This window comes from Heterodontus francisci, chromosome 5, assembly GCF_036365525.1.
Source record: "Heterodontus francisci isolate sHetFra1 chromosome 5, sHetFra1.hap1, whole genome shotgun sequence".
Classification (NCBI taxonomy): Eukaryota; Metazoa; Chordata; class Chondrichthyes; order Heterodontiformes; family Heterodontidae; genus Heterodontus; species Heterodontus francisci.
The window spans coordinates 151,844,919-151,868,494 of NC_090375.1; the positions used below are offsets into that span (position 1 = coordinate 151,844,919).

The 23,576-nt window shown below is 44.7% G+C and overlaps 1 protein-coding gene across 2 annotated transcripts in view; it reads right to left on the reverse strand.

Annotated features, from left to right (window-relative positions):
* The window catches only part of LOC137370102 (upstream-binding protein 1-like), a 111,759-nt gene extending 94,585 nt beyond the window's left edge, over nt 1–17,174 (reverse strand). The window contains exons 1-2 of one of the 2 annotated variants that reach the window (XM_068032242.1): nt 16,634–17,174; nt 6,890–7,041 (exon numbers count right to left, since the gene is read on the reverse strand). In XM_068032242.1, the coding sequence (XP_067888343.1) occupies nt 6,890–7,041; nt 16,634–16,746 (265 nt within the window). In that variant the 5' untranslated portion in view covers nt 16,747–17,174. The remainder of the gene's footprint in view (nt 1–6,889; nt 7,042–16,633) is intronic. The other variant, XM_068032244.1, reaches the window with a different exon arrangement.
* Between the last annotated feature and the right edge of the window lie 6,402 nt (nt 17,175–23,576).

The following is a 23,576-nucleotide window of genomic DNA, read 5'->3' on the forward strand; positions in this document are numbered from 1 at the left end:
GTCTTCTGAAAATCCAAACAGACCACATCCATCTGTAGTTCCGTTTTCTCTCTCACTCCCTCCTTAATTAGTGGGGTTACATTTGCTACTTTGCAATCTGCAGGAACCCTTCCAGAATCTATAGAATTCTGAAAGATAACCACCAATGCATCCACTATCTCTACAGCCACCTCCTTCAATACTCTGGGATGTAGCTCATCTGATCCAGGGGATTTATCAACTTTCAATCCAATTACTTTTTCTGAGTACTACCACTTTATTAATAATTACTTTCAGTTCCTCATTTTTAAAAGTCCCTTGGTTCCCTAGTATTTCTGGGAGATTTTCTGTGTCTTCCTCCATGAAGACAGACACAAAGTAATTGTTTTGTCTCTCCATTTCCTCATTCTCCACCAAAGACTCTCCTGTTTCCACCTGCAATGGACCCACATTCGTCCTTGCTAATCGGTCCCTTTTCACATACTTAAAGAAGCTTTTACAATCTGCCTTTATGTTTCTAGATAGCTTACATTCATAATCTCTTTTCCGTTGCTTTATCAGTTTCTTGGTCCTCCTTTGTTGGACTCTAAATTGCTTCCAATCTTCAGGCTTACCACTTTTTCTGGTGACCTTATAAGCCACTTCCTTTGACCTAATGCAATCCCCAACTTCTTTTGTTAGCCATGGTTGATTCACCTTTCAAAAATATGAATTAGGAGCAGTAGGCCACTCGGCCCTTCGAGCCTGCTCCACCATTCAATAAGTTCATGGCTGAACTGATTACTCCATATTTCCACCTACCCCCGATAACCGTCCACCCCATTGCTTATCAAGAATCTATCTACCTCTGCCTTAAAAATGTTCAAAGACTCTGCTTCCACAGCCGTTTGAGGAAGAGAATTCCAAAGACTCACGACCCTCGGAGAAAAAATTTCTCCTCATCTGTCTTCAATGGGCGACCCCTTATTTTTAAACAGTGACCCCCTAGTTCTAGATTCTCCCACAAGGGGAAACATCCTTTCCACATCCACCCTGTAAGACCCCTCAGGATTTTTTATGTTTCAATCAAGTTGCCTCTTACCCATCTAAATTCCAGCAGATACAAGCCTAGCCTGTCCAATCTTTCCTCCTAAGACAGCCTGCCCACTCTTTCTCCAGAACGTCCTTGTTACACTAGACAACACTCCACACCAAATTCCCAAAAGGGCACATTTTAAAAGAAAAGACTTGATTCATGAAATTTGTGAAGCTGCTTTACATGCAATTCAAATGTGGCAGTTCACATAGTGCAATTTGGTTCTTTACATGACACACTAGATGGCCTTTTCCCATTGAACCCAAGGGAGAGTTTTCCACGATTTTGACCTAGTGACAATGAAGGAACAGCAATATATTTCCAAGTCATGACGCTGTGCTACTTGAATGGAAACTTGGAGGTAGTGGTGTTCCTATGTGCCTGCTGCCTTCTAGGTCACGAGTTTGGAAGTTGCTGCAGTACATCTGGTAGATGGTACACACTGCTGCCAAGTTTCGCCGTGGTGAAGGGAGTAAATGTTTAAGATGGTGGATGGGATGCCAATCAAGTGGGCTGCTTTGTCCCGAATGCTTTGTTGGAGCTGCACTCATCCAAGTAAATGGAATCACACTCCTGTCTTGGGCCTTGCAAATGGTGGAAAGGTTTTGGGGAATCAGAAGATGAGTCACTCACTGCAGAATACACCCACTCTTACAGCCACAGTATTTACATAGCTGGTTGAGTTAAGTATTTGGTCAATGGTGCATCCCAGGATGTTGATGGTGGGGGATTCAATGATGGTAATGCCGTTGAATTTCAATAGGAGGCAGTTAGACTCTCTCTTGTTGGAGATAGTAATTGCCTGCTACTTGTGTGGCACCAATGTTACTTGTCACTTATTAGCCCAAGCCTGAATGTTGTCCAGGTCTTGCTACATGTGGGCACGGACTGTTTCATTATCTGAGGAGTTGGGAATAGAACTGAACACTGCACAATCGGCAGCAAACGTCCGCACTTCTAACCTTATGATGGAGGGAAGGTGATTGATGGTTGGGCTGAGGACACTGCCTTGAGGAACTTATGCAGCAATGTCCTGGGGCTGAGATGATTGGCCTCCAACAACCACAATCATCATCCTGGGTGGGAAATCAATGGGTGGGATGAGCAGGACAGGAAAGAAGTTGGCAAAGTTAGCCCCAGTGCACAAGTTGGGTCAGAAGTACAACATAAGAGGATGATGGAGCAGCTGGGGTGGCTGTTCATAAGGATGCAGTGATGGGTACCTGGATGGATCCTTCAGAGAATGCAAAGAGTGGCTCAGAGTGAAGCTGTGGGCATGTTGCAGACCGGGAAGACAGAATTGTAGTAAAGAGGAGGAATAGTCAAGGGTTGGGGTCACGTGTGAGTGGGCAAAGTTCCTGAGAGGAGAGAAATAAAAAGCGGCATAGCTGAGTAACTGGAAAGGGAGGAAACAGGTGAGAAAGGCCCACGACTAAGAGAATAAATAAGGGAGATAGAAGTCCAAAGCAGCAGCCAAAATTCGCATGCAAATTGACATGGAGGGGTTTCTGGTTAGTTAGGCATGGTAATGTTCTCATTGTAAACAGAGGAGGAGTCATCCAGAGTTGAAGGCTGAGATTCTGTGGTGAGGTGAACTTGACATCCAGAGATGAAGTCAGCTTGGAGCATCCCCAAACAAGTGTTCAGATTCAGAGACAGATGTGGAGAGGAAGTAAATCCAGGAGCAGTTTGAGGGGCAGCACATCAGTGAGTGCACCTTGAACAAGAAGGCTGCCACTGAGGTAATATGCCTACCTAGTGGTATCAGTGTTATACAGATACTTGACCTGAGTGCTGCTCCTGCCTCTGGAATGCACAGAATGAGTCTCGTACCTTTGCATCTATAATACAGGATTGAAGCACTGAGATGCTTCAGGTACTTATCACCTTTTACATTGGAATGTGTCACTAGATTACCTCCTATGCACCTATCCACAATGTGCATCGATAGATTTATGTAACATAAAGTGCAAATCACAGAATGTGAGATTAATATAGCCTTCTGACTTAATCAGGTCCAATGCATCACAGAGCCTCCCTCCCTGTTAATTGTTCAATTCTCAGTCCCTATGAAGCTAATAGTTCTCCTGGGAGGATTGCCACCTGTTCCCTTCCTGCCTTCTTATTATATGTGACTTTTGCCTTTTAGACATACAGCCCTGTGAATTAAGGCATAGCCAACTTGCCCCTCATAGTTTCCTTTGTGCAGATTTAAGACCCTAGTTTCAAAATGAACTATATCTCTTCAAACTTAATGTAGAATTCTAACATATTGCAGTCACTATTTACTAATGGCTCCTTTACAGCAAGGTTATTAATTAGCCCTTTCTCATTACATAATACTAAATCTAAAAATAGCCCAATCCCGATTTGATTCTTCAACATACTGCTCCAGAAACCTATCTCGTACACACCTCAGGAATTCATCCTCCACAGCATTAGCGGTAATTAGGTTTACCCAATCTATATGTAAATTGAAGTCAGCCATTATTACTGTATTGCCCATGCTACATGAAGCTCTAATTTCCTGATTTATACCATGCCTAAAATTACCACTAGTTTGGTAGCCTATTAACAACTCCCACCAATGTTTGCTGCCCCTTGCTGTTTCTTAGCTCCACCCAAACTGATTCTACATCCTGCTCCTTCGATCTAAGATCCCCTCTCACTAATGTACTGATTTCGTCCCTTATTAACAGCGCTACCCCATCTGCCTTTCCCCTCCGCCTATTGCTCCTAAATGTCGAATATCCCTGAATATTCCGTTCCCAGTCCTGGTCACCCTGTAACCACGTCTCCGTAATGGCAATTAAATCATTACCCATTTACCTCCATTTATGCTTTCCACCTTGTTGCAAAAGCCTGTAACTTTCATAGTCATAGAGATACAGCACTGAAACAGGCCCTTCAGCCCACTGGGTCTGTGCCAACCAACAACCACCCATTTATACTAACTACAGTAATCCCATATTCCCTACCACCTACCTACACTAGGGGCAATTTATAATGGCCAATTTACCTAACAACCTGCAAGTCTTTGGCTGTGGGAGGAAACCGGAGCACCTGGCGGAAACCCACGCGGTCACAGGGAGAACTTGCAAACTCCACACAGGCAGTACCCAGAATCGAACCCGGGTCGCTGGAGCAGTGAGGCTGCAGTGCTAACCATTGTACCACTGTGTTAGCATTATTCCTCATTCTGATCCTATTTGATGTTTGCCTTTGTCTTGTCTGCCTTCCAATTTCACTCATTACTTTTCTCCACTTCCTGTTACCAGTTTTGCTTCCCTCCAATCTGAGCTCCCTCTTAGGGTCCCAAACCCCTGACAATTTAGTTTAAACCTTCCCCAACAGCATTAGCAAATTTCCGTGCGAGGATGTTAGTTCCGGTCCTGCTAAAGTGCAATCCGTCCATCATGTACAGATCAGACGACACCAACCACTGTCAAGCAGGAAAAGAGAACAGTAGAAACTATTTTATAGACAGATGCTCTGAGAAACCTGGCTAGTCAAACAGGTTCTCATATTGCTGTCTAAGCTAAAGTCCGTGTCAGCCAGATAACAATCATTGGTTCAATGAAGAGTGCAGGAGGGCATGCCAGGAGCAGCACCAGGCATACCTAAAAATGAAGTCTTAGCCTACTGAAGCTACAACCCAGGACTATTTGCATACCAAACAGCAGAAGCAGCATGCAATAGACAGGGCTAAGCAATCCCACAACCAACGGATCAGACCTAAGCTCTGCAGTCCTGCCAGATCCGGTCGCGAATGGCACTGGACAATTAAACAACTGACAGAAGGGGGAGTTTCCACAAATATCCCCAACCTCGACGATGGAGGAGCACAGCGCATTTGTGTTAAAGGCAAGATTGAAGCATTTACATCCATCTTCAGCCAGAAGTGCCGAGTGGATGATCCATCTTGGCCTCCTCCTGAGGTCCTCAGCATCACAGATGCCAGTCTTCAGCCAATCAACAAACAGCTGTAGGCACTGGATACTGCAAAGGCTATGGGCCCTGACAGCAAGCCAGCAATGCCCAATTCCCTGAACAAATATATAAAAAGAATTACCAGAACTACATCCTGCCACCTAATGTTTCACAGTGCTGGTAACACAATGGCACGTACAGAACCCAAGGGGCAAAAACAAGGTTTCATTCTGGACAGCAGCAAATTACGAATTTAGAAGAATCCTTCGAGTGACTACATCAAGCAAATATTGACACTTTGACTCATTCCTCCAAGTAGTGTTCAAATGCCAAAATGCCCCAAGAGTATAACACTTATGTCTGTTGAGCCAAATTTTCCAAGATAGTCACACTTATGTAAGTTAAGCGGCAGCTCACAACTGAAAAGGTAGTATTAAACTGATCTGGTTGATCTCCACCTATTCCAGATGCTGCCTGTGAATGGTCTGTACAGGAGCTTCAGTAGCCTGGTGAGAAAAAAAGTAGTAATGTCCTCCAAAGAGTAAATAAGGAAGAAGGGTTTCCTTTAGCGGCAGGGTCGTAACCAGAAATCACCAGATTTGAGACAATTGCAAAAGAACCAGAGGGGAAACAATGAGAGTTTTTGCGCAGCGATTTATGATCCAAAATGCATTACCTAAAAAAGGGGTGGGGGAAGCAGATTAAATAGTAACTTCAAAAAGGAAAGATTTACAGGGCGACAGGGAAAGAGCAGGGGAAAGGACTAATTGGACAGCTCTTCCAAACAGCTGGCACAGGTATGAAGAGCCAAATGGCCTACCTCTGTGCTATTTGATTCTATGAAATCTCAAAAACTCCATCTATCAACAGCACTGGCGATCTACATCTCCAGCTCCTAGGGAACAGCATTACTGTGTATGAGATCCCACAGAGGCATTTGCCATGAGTGGGTCCAAGTCCTGTCATGGGAACTTAAATCACCAAATGAATATATAATTGGCAATCGTGCAATATTGAGTTCATGTCACTCTAGAGAAGAGTGATTTTGCTTTAAGGGCTTCCTTGTTTGTAAAATTAATTTGGTATTCCTCTTATCTGCTATGGATCTCGGAGTTTACAGACACGAATGATGACTTCGATCTACCCTGTCATGCCACATGAGATAATAGCTGCAGGCATCCATCTCTGGGCTGATCACCTGAATTCACCCATCAGCAATACATCAAATTCTGTCTACTCAAAAGCACCAAGTGGAACATTTCACAGAAGTACTTCACTGCTGACTAGTACCAAAGGAAGGAACAGGATGACTTGAAATAAAAACAGAAAATGATGGGAATATTCAGCAGATCAAGCAGCATCCATGGAAAGAGAAACAGAGTTATCGCTTCAGGTTGATGACCTTCCCTCAGAACTGAGAAAAGTTAGAGATGTAACAGGTTTTAAACATGTGAAGGTGGAAAAAAGAGCTAAAAAGGGAAGGTCTGTGATGGGGTGGAAGGCAGGAAAGATTCAATGATCCAAGAGTTGGGGGTGCAAGGCCAAACGGAATGGTAATGGGACAAGTGAAGAAACAAAACATGTGTCTAGAGGAGGTGTGAATAGTGGAATCATGATTAGCTGCCATCTGAAAGCAAAAGACAAGAGAAAAACAAGAGTAAAACCAAAACCTGCAAAGAGAAAGGAAACAAAATTGGGGCAGAGCTTATGGTCTGAAATTGTTCGACTCAATGAGTCCGGAAGGCTCTAAAATGCCCAATCAAAACATGAGACGCTGTTCCTCGAGCTTACTTGAACTTCATGGATGACTTGGTTGAGTTTTTGCCCTCACTCTCACACATACCACTGTTTTCCAGCATGAAGAAACAACATGTAGTTAAACCTCTTCAAAAGTATTAGAAATACCTTGGTTCAAGTAGGTAAGAGTTTCATCATGTAGTTTAACAGCAGGGGATGTGGCTGCATAGAGCACATACTGGAATGGTGGATGCTTAGTTTCATTCTCTGGAGGAAGGTTAGAGTCTTCTTGCTTGAAAATGGGTAGTGCCAAGACATCACTGCAAAACAAGAATGTCAGTATCAATTTAAGCCAGATCAAGGCAGTAATAAAAACTAAAATAAATAAGATTCTGTCCAACAGAATGATCAATAAAGTAATTTCAAACAACATTTTAGCATTCTTTTTAAAACATTAAAACCAGAAAATATAATTCAGACCTAATGGCTAATGCAGAGGTTTACACAGGTTTTAAAACACCGTAAATTCAGATTAACCTATTTCTACTGATTAAACTGTCAAAATTTTCTATTCTTTAAAAAGGAGTACAGTGCTACTAAACACGTTCAAGAATGGAATCTTTCACATTTTGTTTATCCAATAACATCTAAAGCTTTACTGGCACTTTAACATTTATTTTTTTCTCCAATGTTGACAGGGCCACTTGTGCTTCAATTAACTTCCCAGCAAGATGTTATTTCTCACAATGTACAGAAAACTTCACTGCATCACTACTATAAATACCAAGAGTTACGCTAATCTCCTAAGTGATCTTAGTACTAAACCAGTAAGGACCGACTTAGACTGCTGTAGAAACGACTCGCGTAAAGTAACATGTTATAAAAGGTTCTGATGAAGGTTCACTGATCTGAAACGTTAACTCTGCTTCTCTCTCCACAGATGCTGCCAGACCTGCTGAGTATTTCCAGCATTTCTTGTTTTTAATTTCAGACTTCCAGCATCTGCATTATTTTGCTTTTATTTTGTTATAAAAGGTGGTTAGCTTGGTTAATTGTTCCCCTTAATTTGAGAACACAGTTTACTCCTAAGTACCAGAAACAGTGGTATCAAAGTTTCTCTTTTGACTGTCTCATTGAAGACTCAATAAGAAAATCTTCATTAAAAAAAGGGGGAAAAAAACAAAAGCAAGACCATATGAACATTTATTCCATGTCATGAAAAGAGAAACTCAAAATTACAGAATGGACCATTCATGACAATATCATTAACTGCTCGATGTTGAACTGCTTTTTTAAAAAAATTACCGGGATGCAACAAATGTACATGTGAAGTGCAGCCTCAAATCAGTTGTAGTCTACAGTGTAAATGATCCAATGCTAGGTGAATCAACATCATTGCAGATCCAAGAATACAGTTAGATTAAGGCTACTGGTTTCAGTAACCATGGGAAGTCAGACCCTCTTGTTTGTGATCAGCAATATCAATGTGACTGCCAAAGAACCAAAAATAGAAAAGCAAAATGTTGTGGATGCTGGGAATCTGAGATAAAAACAGAAAATGCTCAGCAGGTGTGGCAGCATCTGTGGAGAGTGAAACTGAGTTAACCTTTCAGGTCGATCATCTTCCATCAGAATTCTGATGAGGTTCTGATGGAAGGTCTTCGCCCTGAAGCATTAATTGTTTCTCTCCTACAGATGCTGCCAGACCTGCGAAGCATTTCCAGCATTTTCTGTTTTAATACCAAAAATAGAAACTTGCTTTATGCCTTCAATTCATCCAGATATAGTAACTGACGTAACTCTTAGCAATCTCTTCTTGTGTTTGTACATCTTGCCTGGGGCTGGACAAGACTGTAATTGTAACCAGTTTAAGTTCTTAGGTTTCAACCCATGAAATGCAGACCTCCAGTGGTTATACTAGCTGCTTTTATATTCTTTTAATTCAGTTTTTGTCATCCACATCCCTGACGAAATGGATCTACAAGCCTACCAACAGGAAACAGATTTAACACCACGTGCACCGAGAGGTTTATGGATACCAGGCTCCCGAAAAGCAAATTAAAATATAAAATCAGCTGTCAGCTGGTGTTCCTTTTAGACTAGATATTAGGAACATGATGACTTGCTGTAAAAAAAAAAGGGCACTGTCTAAAAATGTTATAGATTTCGCTTAATTTTTCCAGTTTAAACTTTGAATTTAAATCCCAAGAAATTAAAATCAAATTTGGTGTACGAGTGATTGCCAAGGGAGATTAACATTAAATATGAAATGACTCGGGAAGGCAGAATCCCAAAGACAAATAGAGGGAAAAAACTAAAACCAGGCCACACACACTAGAAGATCCCAGATTCAATCCAACTGGGTCTGTGATAATTTTGCTGACCTCAGCCATGGAAACAACTGAGCCATTATAATTGGATTCATTGCACCTAAGTTAAAGGAAAAGGGAAAAAGTAAAGGCTCCATCCCGCTCCTGTGCACTCCACTGACTCCTGATGGCAAGTGTGCTGCTGTATAATTGGGCTGCTTGTAATGAGCTCCATGAAGGTTTGCTGTCTCAACCCAGGGCTGCCTGTTACCTGTGAAGCCAAAGTCTGCCCCTACAGAAGGGGTAAGAAAATTGGCAGGAAAGCAGAGATCACACAGAAGGGCTTCAAAATCTAAAATTATAGACTCAGGTCTACAATCAACTATATCAGCACTTAAATATACGCAAGTAATTATAGTTCCACTAAAGGAAACAGAAAAGATGGAGAAATACACAGCACTTGTAAGAAAAAAAAGACAGGAGCAGAGGGACTTTTGTGTTTGTGCATAAATCATTGAAGATGGCTGGACAGGTTGAGAGAGCGGTTAACAAAGCATACAGTATCCTAGAAATACTCAGCAGGTCTGGCAGCATCTGTGGAGCGAGAAGCAGAGTTAACGTTTCGGAACCCGAAACGTTAACTCTGCTTCTCTCTCCACAGATGCTGCCAGACCTGCTGAGTATTTCCATCATTTCTTGTTTTTACATCAGATTTCCAGCATCCGCAGTATTTTGCTTTTATATTATACAGTATCCTAGGCTTTATTAATAGGGGCATATAGTACAAGAGCAAGGAGATTATGTTAAACTTGTATAAAACACTGGTTCAGTCTCAACTGGAGTATTATGTCCAGTTCTGGATGCCGAATTTAAGGAATTGGAAGGCACTGGGGTGTGCAGAAGATTCACGAGAATGGTTCCAGGGATAAGGAACTTCATTTACAAAGATAGATTGCAGAGTTAGGACTGTTTTCCTTGGAGAAGGCTGAGAGATTTGATAGAGGTATTCAAAATCATGAGAGGTCTGGACAGAGTAGACAGTGGTCAGGATCTGGAATGCACTGCCAGAGTGTGTGGTGGAGGCAGGTTCAATCGAGGCATTCAAAAGGGAATTAGATAGTTACCTGAAAAGAATGAATGTGCAGGCTTATGGGGAGAAGGCGGGAGAATGGCACTAAGTGAATTGCTCACTCAGAGCTGGTGCAGACATGATGGACTGAATGGCCATTTTTTCCATTTTTTAAATATTTTGTGAGGATTCATGTTTTAAAATTGTGAAAATGGATTCCTTTGGAGGACTGAAGTGATTAGGTGCTGGACTTTTCTTTTAAAAAGGTCACTGGAAGGACATTTACTGGAAGTCACATGTCTTCAGCTAACTAAAGAGCAACAGACTTGGTGACTAGGGAGAACTGTTTACAGAGAAGTGACATGTCAAGATTTATGGTGGTTAAGAGTTGGTTTCGTTTTGGATTGTTTTGAGTCAGTTGGGGGTCAGCCTGCTGAGAGAGAAGACCAGTTCATCCTTTCTCCACCTCTCTGAGAAACCCCAAGAATCCAGTGTGAGCTGAAACCCCTGATGCCTCATTTCTTCTGGAAAGCCTGCCAGACTAATCCTCGATGTCGCCCGAAGAGAACTGCTCCAAAAGATCCCAGTGACAGCAGTCTACACATATGTGGAAGGCCAGAATAACAGGGACAACTGATATAATTTCATATCCTCTCCTTTTTTTTCAGGAATTAACAAGTATTTGGCTAAAGGTTTTTTTGTAAAGAGATCATTGCAAAGAAAGCATCTTTATTTTTTCTTTAACTGGTGTGTGTGTGTTGGGCTATTTTAAGGGAACTTTCATATTTCAAACTGTGTGTTAATGCTTTGCATCTTTACTGAATAAGTTTTGTTTTATAATAAATTGATAACTTTGTTGTTTATTAAAGAAACCTAGTTGGTGGATTTTATTCTAAAATAATAGAGTATAACTGGCCGTATCGGTAACTGGGTAAAGCATTCAAGTATATAGGGTGGCACAGTAGTTAGCACCGCAGCCTCACAGTTCCAGCGACCCGGGTTCAGTTCTGGGTACTGCCTGTGCGGAGTTTGCAAGTTCTCCGTAAACGCGTGGGTTTCCTCCCACAGCCAAAGACTTGCAGGTTGATAGGTAAATTGGCCGTTGTAAATTGTCCCTAGTGTAGAGAGGTGGTAGGAGAACGGTGGGGGATGTGGTAGGGAATATGGGATTAATGTAGGATTAGTATAAATGGGTGGTTGTTGGTCGGTACAGACTCGGTGGGCCTGTTTCAGTGCTGTATCTCTAAATAAATAAATAAAATATGTTGTGACCTGTGGAGAAGTGGAACTAGAGAAAGACAGTGCATTCCTCCCGCCTCGGTCATAACACATTTCAGACATGTAACCCTTCATCAAAACAGTTCTAAAAGGAAATATAATAGCACAGAAAGTTGGTTGACCAATAACAAGCAAAGATTTAGAATAAATGGGTGCTGCTGGAGAAGGGTGAATGTACCCCAAGAGTTAATACTTGGTCCGCCTTTATTCTCGGTATACATAAATGATTTGGACTTGACTCAAGGGAACACAATCTCAAAATCTGACATAACAAAAGTATTCGATTTGGCAAATAGGTTAGTGGAACGGGCAAATAGGCCGCAGATGAAATCTGATGCAGATATAAGCACGACGCACCACATTCTAGAAGGACAAACAAGAAATGGGAGTGTACACTGAATGCAAAGATTGAAGGGGGTAGATGATTAGAAAAACTAAAGTTTCAAAAACATAATTCTCTGAAAATACAAATTTTGGTAGATGAAACCTTAAAAGTCAACAGCATTTTGGATTTTATACAGAGGCAGAGAACAAGAGTAAATAATGACAAATTTGTGCAAGACGATTACTGTGTGCAGTTTTGAGTGTCCTTATAGAGGGCTCTGAAGCCATAGAAAACATTATAGATTGGTTCACCAAGATGATGCTCGAGACATTTAAGTACAGTTATGAGGTGATATTCAAGATACTAGGACCATTTCCACTAAATAGAAGGCCAAAAAGAGATTATTGGTTTTGCAATTATGAAAAGTTTGACAGTAAGTAGAGGAAGACCATCAGTGACGATGGGTCATTGATTTAAAATTAGTCAGAGTTTTACAGCAGAGAAACAGGCCCTTCGGCCCAACGGGCCTGCGCGACCATCAAGCATCCGTTCAATCTAATCCCATTTTCCTGCACTCGGCCCATAGCCTTATATGCTACGGCGTTTCAAGTGCTCATCTAAATACTTCATAAAAGTTGTGAGGGTTCCTGCCTCTACCACCTCTTCAGGCAGTGAATTCCAGATTCCAACCACCCTCTGGGTAAAAAGATTTTTCCTCAAATCCCCTCAACCTCCTACCCCTTTCCTTAAATCTATGCCCCCTGGTTATTGACCCCTCCACTAAGGGTAAAAGTTCCTTCCGATCTATCCTGTCAATGCCCCTCATAATTTTTGCATACCTCAATCAGGTCCTCCCTCAGCCTTTTCCGCTCCAAGGAAAACAAGCCCAGCCTATCCAGTCTCTCTTCATAACCGAAATGCTCCAACCCAGGCAACATCCTGGTGAATCTCCTCTGCACCCTCTCCAGTGCAATCACATCCTTCCTATAGTGTGGTGACCAGAACTGTACACAGTACTCCAGCTGTGGCCTAACCAGCGGTTCATCCAGATAACATAGCCTCCCTGCTCTTATATTCTGTGCCTCGGCTAATAAAGGCAAGTATCCCATTTGCCTTCCTAACCGCCTTATCTACCTGTGCTGCTGCCTTCAGTGATCTATGGACAAGCACACCAAGGTCCCTCTGACCCTCTGTACTCCCTAGGGTCCTACCATCCATTATATATTCCTTTGCCTGGTTAGTCCTCCCAAAGTGCATCACTTCATACTTCTCAGAATTAAACTCCATCTGCCACTGCTCTGCCCATCTCACCAGCCCATCTATATAGTCCTGTAACCCAAGGCTTTCTTCCTTACTATTTACGACACCACCAACTTTCATGTCGTCTGCGAACTTACTAATCCTATCTACGATATTCACGTCTAAATCATTAATGTACACTTCAAACAGTAAGGGTCCCAGCACCGATCCCTACGGTACCCCACTGGTCACAGGCTTCCAATCTCAAAAACAACCCTCGACCATTACCCTCTGCCTCCTTCCAGTGAGCCAATTTTGGATCCAATTTGCCAAATTACTCTGGATCCCATGGGCTCTCACCTTCTTAACCAATCTCCCATGCGGGACCTTATCAAAAGCCTTACTGAAGACGACATCAACTGCTCTACCCTCATCTACACATCTAGTCACCACCTCGAAAAATTCAATCAAATTCATCAGACACAATCTCCCCCTGATAAAGCCATGCTGACTATCCCTGATTAATCCCTGCCTCTCCAAGTGGAGATTAATCCTGCCCCTCAGAATTTTTTCCAATAATTTCTCTACCACTGACGCTAGACTCACAGGCCTATAATAACCTGGTTTATCCCTGCTCCCGTTCTTGAATAATGGTACCACATTCACTATCCTCCAGTCCTCTAGTAACCCTCCTGTGGCCAGAGGATTTGAAAATTTGTGTTAGAACCCCTGCTATCTCCTCCCTTGCCTCACAGAGCAGCTTGGGACACATCTCATCTGGGCCTGGGGATTTATCCACCTTTAAGCCCACTAATACTTCCTCCTTTTCAATGCTAATTTGATCAAGTATATCACAATTCCCCTCCCTGATCTCTACACCTACATCGTCCCTCTCCATAGCGAACAGATGAAAAGTAATTGTTCAAAACCTCACCTATGTCCTCCAGCTCCACACACAGATTGCCTCTTTCATCCCTAATGAGCCCACTTTTTCCCTGGTTATCCTCTTGCCCTTAACATACTTACAAAACCCCTTGGGATTTTCCATGCCCCCCTTCACTCTCAATTAAAAAAAAAATTAAGTGCTCCCCTACACTTTCTATACTCCTCTAGGGCCTCTGCTGTTTTCAGCGCTCTGAATCTGCCATAAGCCTCCTTTTTTCCCCTAATCCAATCCTCTATATCCCATGACATCCAGGGTTCCCTTGACTTGTTGGTCCTACCCTTCACCTTTACGGTAACAAGTTAGACCTGAACCCTCACTATTTCCTTTCTGAATGACTCCCACTGGTCTGATGTAGAGCACTGAGTGAGGAGAGATATTAGGAAAAATGTATTTACAGAAGGCTGCTGAGATGTAGAATGCTTTGCCAGAGTGGTTGGAGGATAAAATATCCTGAAACACAGCAAAATATCAGGCTACAGAGCGAGAACTCCAGCAAAGGGGATTAGTTTTGAATTGCACTGGCAAAAAGCTGCACACTAAATGTACAGAATGCCTAACTCCTTATGCTATAATTTTTTGTTGTTCTCTACAGAGATGTTGACGTATTCCCAAAATTTTGTCTGTTTCCAATTTCCAGCATTCACAGTCTTTTTTACAAATGTTTCTTTAAAGTCTGGCAGCAAATTAAATACCCAAAAAAACTATTAAGAATAAAGTCTGCTGAAAGGCGCTGGAGCAATTTAAGATTACTTCACTGTGTTTCGTGTACTTAAAAAATAAAATCCTATACTGTGCCCGCACCTTCCATATTTTTTTAATTCATTCATTGGATGTGGGCATCGCTGGCCAGGCCAGCATTTATTGCCCATCCCTAATTGCCCTTAAGTGGTGGTGGTGAGCTGCCTTCTTGAACCGCTGCAGTCCATTTGGGGTAGGTACACCCACAGTGCTGTTAGGAAGGGAGTTCCAGGATTTTGACCCAGCGACAGTGAAGGAACGGCGATATAGTTCCAAGTCAGGATGGTGTGTGACTTGGAGGGGAACTTGCAGGTGGTGGTGTTCCCAGGCATTTGCTGCCCTTGGCCTTCTAGGTGGTAGAGGTCGCAGGTTTGGCAGGTGCTGTCTAAGGAGCCTTGGTGCGTTGCTGCAGTGCATCTTGTACATGGTACACACTGCTGCCACTGTGCATCAGTGGTGGAGAGAGTGAATGTTTGTAGATGGGGTGTCAATCAAGCGGGCTGCTGTGTCCTGGATGGTGTCTAGCTTCTTGAGTGTTGTTGCAGCTGCACCCATCCAGGCAAGTGGAGAGTATTCCATCACACTCCTGACTTGTGCCTTGTAGATGGTGGACAGGCTTTGGGGAGTCAGGAGACAAGTTACTCCCTGCAGGATTCCTAGCCTCTGACCTGCTCTTGTAGCCATGGTATTTATATGGCTACTCCAGTTCCGTTTCTGGTCAATGGTAGCCCCTAGGATGTTGATAGTGGGGGATTCAGTGATGGTAATGCCATTAAATGTCATGGGGAGATGGTTAGATTTTCTCTTGTTGGAGATGGTCATTGCCTGGCACTTGTGTGGCGCAAATGTTACTTGTCACTTATCAGCCCAAGCCTGGATATTGTCCAAGTCTTGCTGCATTTCTACACTGACTGCTTCAGTATCTGAGGAGTCACGAATGGTGCTGAACATTGTGCAATCATCAGCGAACATCCCCACTTCTGACCTTATGATTCATGGAAGGTCATTGATGAAGCAGCAGAAGATGGTTGGGCCTTGGACACTACCCTGAGGAACTCCTGCAGTGATGATTGACCTCCAACAACCACAACCATCTTCCTTTGCGCTAGGTATGACTTCAGCCATCAGAGGGTTTTCCCCTTTATGCCTCTGGTGAAAGCTTTGGGACATTATGCTACATTAAAAGCATGATGTAATGGAAATTGCTTTTGTGTGATGCTCTTAATTCCTTACCTAAACTGTTTCCACCATGAACATCCTCTACTTATTCAGCTTAAAATGCTCTCAATAGATAGAAGGGCAAAATCCATAAACTAAGGCCCTATGGTATAATAATGACGTATTAAAATTACATGTTTGTTACACTTTACTGAAATCCTTGAGACAATACTGCACATAACTATTGAATTTATAGCTTCTTGTTGCAAATAGGAAGGCAGGAAGGATTCGGAACAATTTAGAAACTGACATGGTGAAAAATAAACGGGAAAAGCTGGAAATTTGGGAAATCAGTTACAATTCTAAAAAAGCATGTCTAAAACATTATCCTTTTTTAGTTCTATAGATGTTGAGTGATCTGTTGCGTATTTCCAGCAGTTTCGTTTTAACAAAAAAATTCAATCCTTTTTCAGGAAGGGCAGGGATAACGATTTGTATTTTCAATGCATCTGCAGTCCAACTCCATATCCTAAACCCTTTTTCAGCTAGTCAACAGGCTGCACACTGGAGAGTAAGCTGACTTCCTAAAAAGCACCAACTATAAAATACATGAAAAAGGATGAAAAAGGCCCACGAAACAAATCAGCAATCCAAGGAAATCAAGGAAAGTATATGTGCAACCTCGTCGCTGACGAAGAGCAAACCCCGTATGCTAAAGACGGCTTTAAGTTCCCGATCTCAGTCATACATCTGATTTCTGCTGCAGAACAAAAGACGGAGAGGTCCAGGAGGTACCTGCAATTTGCACGCAACCCCTCCATCCCAAACCTCCAGGCCCTTCGCTTCTCACCTCATGCTATAAGCACCAGATCCGAGCTCCTGGCCAATCCCCGACAAACTGGCGTCGAAATCCTGCACGAGCCCGGACTCGATGGCTTCGTCCATCTTCAGCACCCAGGCCATGGTCAGTGAGGGTGGCCAAGGCCAGGCAGCTTGGGGGTAAGGGGAGTAGTGGGCGCTTGTAGACGACGGCGGCGGCGGCGCGCACGCTCTCCCCTCCCCCCGCTCCCTCTGTCCCGGTTGCTAGGAGGCGGCCTGTCCTCGCTCTCTGTCACGACCGGCCTCTCCCCGCACCCGGGCCAGCTCACAGGGCCATGGTAGCACTTAAGGATCCAGATAGAGCTGCCGTCTCCTCTTCCCAGTCGCAGTAACGGCAGCAGAATAAGCTTTCTCTTGGCCGTAAACTCACGCACAGCCCGGCCAATTGCTGCGGCTGATGATGCCACCTCCTCCACCGCTCCGCTCTCTCACCGATTCCGGCACAAACATGGCCGCTCGCCTCTTCCACTCGCCTCCAACCAACCGGCCGAACGACCGTGTCAGTGCGCGCGCAGCGTCATGAGCTCGCAATCCAACCAACCGCACACGCGGCAGGGGCGGGGCGCGCTCTCTGACTGACAGAACCTCTCAGTCAATCATCATTGCCGCTACCGCCCACACCAGTCCAATAGCACGCACGATTCTGCCACATTGCGATGTTGATTGATGTGCAGCGCCGAGCGACAGCTGGTTGGAACATGGTGCGGAGCAGGACAGAGCTCAGCAACAAAACCAAAAAGTGCAGGAAATACTCAGCAAGTCTCGCAGCATCTGTGGAGAGAAAAGCAAAGTTAACCTTTCATCAGAACTGGCAAAGGTTAGAAAAGAATTAGGTTTTAAGCAAGTGAAGAGGAGGGGGTGGGGGAAGAGAACAAAGGGGCAGGAGAGATTAAATAACAAAGCTGTCCTGGGACAAAGCATAATGCTTGTGGTGAAAGACGAAGCATTAGTCCAGAGATGAAACCTAAAAGTGCTGGAAAACACAGGTCTGGCAGCATCTGTGGAGAGAGATGTAAAGTTAACCTTTCAGGTCAGTGACCTTTCATCAGAAATGGCAAATGTTAGAAATGTAATAGGTTTTAAGCAAATAAAGTGGGATTGGGACAAAAGAGAACAAATGGGAAGGTGTTGATAGGATGGAGGGTCACAGAGAATAACTGACAAAGAGGTCATTGGGTAAAGGCAAAGACAAAGAGTGTGTTAATGTCATGGTGAAATACAAAGCATTAGTGCAGAGAGGGTATTAAATGACAGAATAATGAAAACCCTAGCCAAAAGCAAAACATGAAAAAAGGTGGGCAGGCACATGCTAAAAAAAGTATGATGAAAAAACCAAACTAAAATAAAATGAAATAAAAATAAAAAATTATCTTTGTTCTTTGTTCTAAAACTAAAAAAACACCTGCTGAGTATTTCCAACACTTTTTGGTTTTATTTCAGATTTCCAGCATCTGCAGTATTTTGCTTTTACATTAGTCCAGAGAGACTGTTAATAGCGGAATAATGAGCAGCACTGACTACATGAAAAGTAGGCACAAGGTTAAAAGATAAAATATTTTAAAAGGCCACGCTCTGAAGTTATTGAACTCAATGTTCAGTCCACAAGGCTGTAGAGTGCCTAATTAAAAGATCAGGTGCTGCTCCTCGAGCTTGCGTGACTTTCACTGGAATACTGGAGCAGGCCAAAGACAGAAATGTTGGCATGAGAGCAGGGAGGGGGTGTTGAAATGGCAAGCAACCGGAAGCTCGGGGTCCTGCTTTTGGACTGAGCGGAGTGTTCAGCAAAGCGGTCACCCAATCTGCGTTTGGTCTCCCCAATGGTAGAGGAGACCACGTTGTGAACAACGAATACAGTATACTACTTTGAAAGAAGAACAAGTAAATTGCTGCTTCACCTGAAAGGAATGTTTGGGGCCTTGGATAGTGAGGAGAGAGGAGGTAAAAGGGCAGTATTACACCTCCTGTGATTGCATGGGAAGGGGACGAGGTGTCGGGGGTAATGGAGGAGTGGACCAGGGTGTCGCGGAGGGAACGATCCCTTCAGAATGCTGATGGGAGGGGAGGGGTTTTGTGGTGGTATCACGCTGGAGGTGGAGGAAATGGCAGAGGATGATCCTCTGGATGTGGAGGCTGGTGGGGTGGAAAGTGAGGACAAGGGAAATAAAAACAAGAAATTCTGGAACCACTCAGCAGGTCTGGCAGCATCTGTGGAAAGAGAAGCAGAGTTAACGTTTCAGGTCAGTGACCCTTCTTCGGAACTGAGGACAAGGGGAACCCTGTCGCAGTTCTGGGAGGGAGGGGCAGGTGTGAGGGCAGACGTGGGGGAAATGGGCCGGACACGGTTGAACGCCTCGTCAACCACAGTGGGGTGGGGTGGGGGGAGAATCCTCGGTTGAGGAAAAAGGAAGACATATTCGAAGCGCGTCATGGAAGGTAGCATCATCAGTGCAGATGCGTCAGAGCCGGAGAAACTGGGAGAATGGAATGTAGTCCTTACAGGAGGCAGGGTGTGAAGAAGTGTAGTCGAGGTAACTGTGGGAGTCAGTGGGCCTATAATGAATATTAGTGGACAGCCTATCCCCAGAGATGGAGACAGAGAAGTCGAGGAAGGGGAGGGAAGTGTCGGAGATGGACCATGTAAAGGTGAGAGAAGGGTGGAAATTGGAAGCAAAATTGATAAAGTTTTCCAGTTCAGGGCGGGAGCAGGAAATGGCACCGATACAGTCATCAATGTACTGAAAAAAAGAGTTGGGGGAGGGGGCCTGAGTAGGACCGGAACAAGGAATGTTCCACATATCCCACAAAAAGACAGGCATAACTAGGACTCATGCAGGTACCCATAGCCTTATACTTGAAGGAAGTACGTGGAGTTGAAGGAAAAGTTGTTCAATGTGAGAACAAGTTCAGCCAGGCAGAGGAGGGCTCAGCAAGGCGGGCTGCAGGGCTGTGCTACCTTGTGTGAACAAACCATGGGGAGTGATCTTTGTCATGGGCTCACGCTAATTGCGGCACAGCCAGGAAACTCTGGAAGCAGGAAGCTGGTAGGTTAGTCAGTGGCTGTAAGAAAAGATGAAAGGTGACCGAGCGGAAACATAAACTGCTTTTCTCTTCCCACAGATGTTGCCTGACCTACTGAGTATTTCCAGCACTTCGTTTTTATTTCAGATTTGCAGCATCCGCAGTATCTTCTCTCTGAAAGAAAGGAGGCTGATGCTTGGTGTGTATTCGAACAGAAACATGCTGATCAGAAATTATTTACTTTTGCTCTATAGTACTGATTCAAAGGCTGTCTGTAGTAATTAGCCTGCCTAAAGGAGAAGGAATAATTAGCAATTATGCCAACCCCACTGTCTCATAAATCATGAGACAAACTCTTAAAAAAAAAAGAGTTTTGTTAGAAAAATGAGTTTCTATCTTTTCAAACATAAACCAATATAGATTGATAACTGGTTTATAAACCTTATTGTTAGCTTATTTAATCGCTAACCGGTCAGTGCTCTTTACAAAACGATATTACTGAATCTGAAAATGCTTTATAATTTTTTTTTAAATCCTACCTGTTACCCTAACAGGTGTTAAAGAAGGATCTGCCCTCCCACCATAATCTATCAGCTGGAACAGCTGTCTCCTTATAGGGTGAAACTTAGTCCATGTGTCCAAGCTTAATGCATGAATACATTAAAAATACATTGATCTACAGTGGAGTAACTATAATCGCCTCCAAATTTGAGTGATTCAAAATATGATAGTGACAGTTAGGTTCATACAAACATGAATAATAACTGGTAGGTCCATCCAACCTGTGCCATACAATCACGATATATATGCACCCCACCAAGAAAATGTGAAGATTTCATTTATCAGTTTCAATGATCAGTTTTAGTCATTATTTCTATATGCAATATCTTGAAATAATTTAATATAACAATGGACATGTAGCATAACCGATACAAGTGAACAGTACAGTTGCCCTGCTCTAGTAGTATCAATAAATAACAATTTGCAATTCAACAGTACTCCTGATGCAGGGGCACATCTCAAAGTGCTTTACATTGAAGCAGGAGGGAAAAGTTTAAAACTAAAGACCAGGTTCGGAAATGAATGGCACAATAGCAGAGAAGTGTTTTAGGAAGCTTTTGTAAAAACAAAGAAGGTGGAGAGAACTGAATAGAGAGGGCAAGACTGTAGTGGCTAAATGAAGGGCCATTAATAGCGAAGAATTGAGAAACAGTAAGAAGCTTGGTGTTAGACCTAAATTAATGGAGGAGGCTTGCAAGAATTTGAAAAATTAGGCCAAAAATTTAAGTCAACTCCCATAGAGCTTCTGCAGTGCCTGAGCCGAGAGGGAGGGGGAGATAGAGAGAGGGGGAAGGGAGAGAGTGGGAGGGAGGGGGAAGGGAGAGAGTGGGAGGGAGGGGGAGAGTGGGAGGGAGGGGGGGAGGGGGAGAGGGGGGGGAGGGGGAGAGGGGGGGGAGAGGGGGGGGAGAGGGGGGGAGAGGGGGGGGAGAGGGGGAGGGGGAGGGGGAGGGAGGGGGAGGGGGAGGGGGGGAGAGGGGGGGGAGGGGGAGAGGGGGGGGAGGGGGAGGGGGGGGAGAGGGGAAAGGTGGGCGGGGAGAGAGGGGGGGGAGAGAGAGGGGGGAGAGGGGGGGGGGAGAGGGGGGGAGGGAGTGGGAGGGAGAGGGGGGGGGAGGGAGGGGGGGAGAGGGGGGAGGGGGGGAGGGAGGGGGAGGGAGGGAGGGAGTGGGGAGAGGGGGAGGGAGTGGGGAGAGGGGGGGGGAGAGGGGAGGGAGAGGGGGAGAGGGGAGGGAGGGGGAGAGAGGGAGAGAGAGAGAGAGAGAGGGAGGGAGGGAGGGTAAGAGAGAGAGTGGGGGAGGGAGGGAGGGGAAGAGAGAGAGTGGGGGAGGGAGGGAGGGGAAGAGAGAGAGTGGGGGAGGGAGGGAGGGGAAGAGAGAGAGTGGGGGAGGGAGGGAGGGTAAGAGAGAGAGTGGGGGAGGGAGGGAGGGTAAGAGAGAGAGTGGGGGAGGGAGGGAGGGTAAGAGAGAGAGTGGGGGAGGGAGGGAGGGGAAGAGAGAGAGTGGGGGAGGGAGGGAGGGGAAGAGAGAGAGTGGGGGAGGGAGGGAGGGGAAGAGAGAGAGTGGGGGAGGGAGGGAGGGGAAGAGAGAGAGTGGGGGAGGGAGGGAGGGGAAGAGAGAGAGTGGGGGAGGGAGGGGAAGAGAGAGAGTGGGGGAGGGAGGGGAAGAGAGAGAGTGGGGGAGGGAGGGGAAGAGAGAGAGTGGGGAGGGGGGGAAGAGAGAGAGTGGGGAGGGGGGGGAAGAGAGAGAGTGGGGAGGGGGGGAAGAGAGAGAGTGGGGAGGGGGGGGAAGAGAGAGAGTGGGGAGGGGGGGGAAGAGAGAGAGTGGGGAGGGGGGGGAAGAGAGAGAGTGGGGAGGGGGGGGAAGAGAGAGAGTGGGGAGGGGGGGAAGAGAGAGAGTGGGGAGGGGGGGAAGAGAGAGCGCGGGAAGGGGGGGGAGAGAGAGCGCGGGAGGGAGGGAGAGCGGGAGGGAGGGAGAGGGGGGGAGAGGGAGAGGGAGGGAGAGTGGGAGGGAGGGAGGGAGAGTGGGAGGGAGAGTGGGAGGGAGAGAGAGGTGGTGTTTGTGATCAACTCTAATGGCATAGATTGTAAGCCCATTTTAGTACATGGAAATCAGGATATCTCCCCCTAAAAAGCTTGGTCAATTGAAAATGTCAAAACAGATTGATAATTTTTTTGTTAGGCAAGTGTATCTTAAAGCCTGGCTCGGGTATAAAATTAAAACCCGACAAGGGCCCGACCTATCAACAGCCAACCCGAACCCGACCCGAGTCCTTTAAAAAAAAATTTAATGCCTGACCCAACCTGAAAATAACAAACAGATTATTGAAACAGAAAAAAAATTGTAGATTAGAACTATAACAATACGAAACAAAACAGTACAGTCCGACCCGAGCCCGAAACGTAGTTCGGGCTGGGTTGCCAGGTTTTTAAGCCGATCAAGGGTTACAAAACCAAGATGAAGTTAAGATACAGATCAGACATGATCTAATTGAATGGCAAACAGGTTCAAGGGGCTGAATTGGTTACCTCCGTGCTCCTATACACCGTTCTATGTGTTTAAATGGGCGTCCGAAATAAAACTAGAAATGCACAGCAGCTGGATTATTTCCTCCAATGTTTATAAATGTGGCATGTTTCAAAATTGTACATATTCTAACCGAGTCGAGAGACTGCCATTCCAAACACGGACGCTTGGTGGATCTGCGAGAAATTGAAATCAATCGAGGCTGATGGGTTGCTGTAATTTATGGAATTGCATCAAGAAAAGCAACAGGTGAAGGATTTGGGACGAGGACTTTCTTCCAGCACAACACTAGCGCGACAGTGTATATTCGGTGTTATGAAAAGCCGTTTTAGGGAAATCAGTATTTAATATAAAAACAAACATAATTAAGGAAACGATTCCAGGTACTGCCTGTGTGGAGTTTGCAAGTTCTCCCTGTGTCTGCGTGGGTTTTCTCCGGGTGCTCCGGTTTCCTCCCACAAGCCAAAAGACTTGCAGGTTGATAGGTAAATTGGCCATTATAAATTGTCACTAGTGTAGGTAGGTGGTAGGGAAATATAGGGACAGGTGGGAATGTGGGATTAGTGTAGGATTAGTGTAAATGGGTGGTTGATGTTCGGCACAGACTCGGTGGGCCGAAGGGCCTGTTTCAGTGCTGTATCTCTAATCTAAGATCTGGTGGATCTGATTTTCTATAATTTCAGCGAGGAGTTAACTTGTTATAGCGTTGTTACGCCAATAACTACATTAGAAAGCTCAGCAAATTTACGAAACTAATTATCCTAAGCGGTAAAGAACTACATTTTTAAATCCCGTATACTTACCAGTACTTAAAGA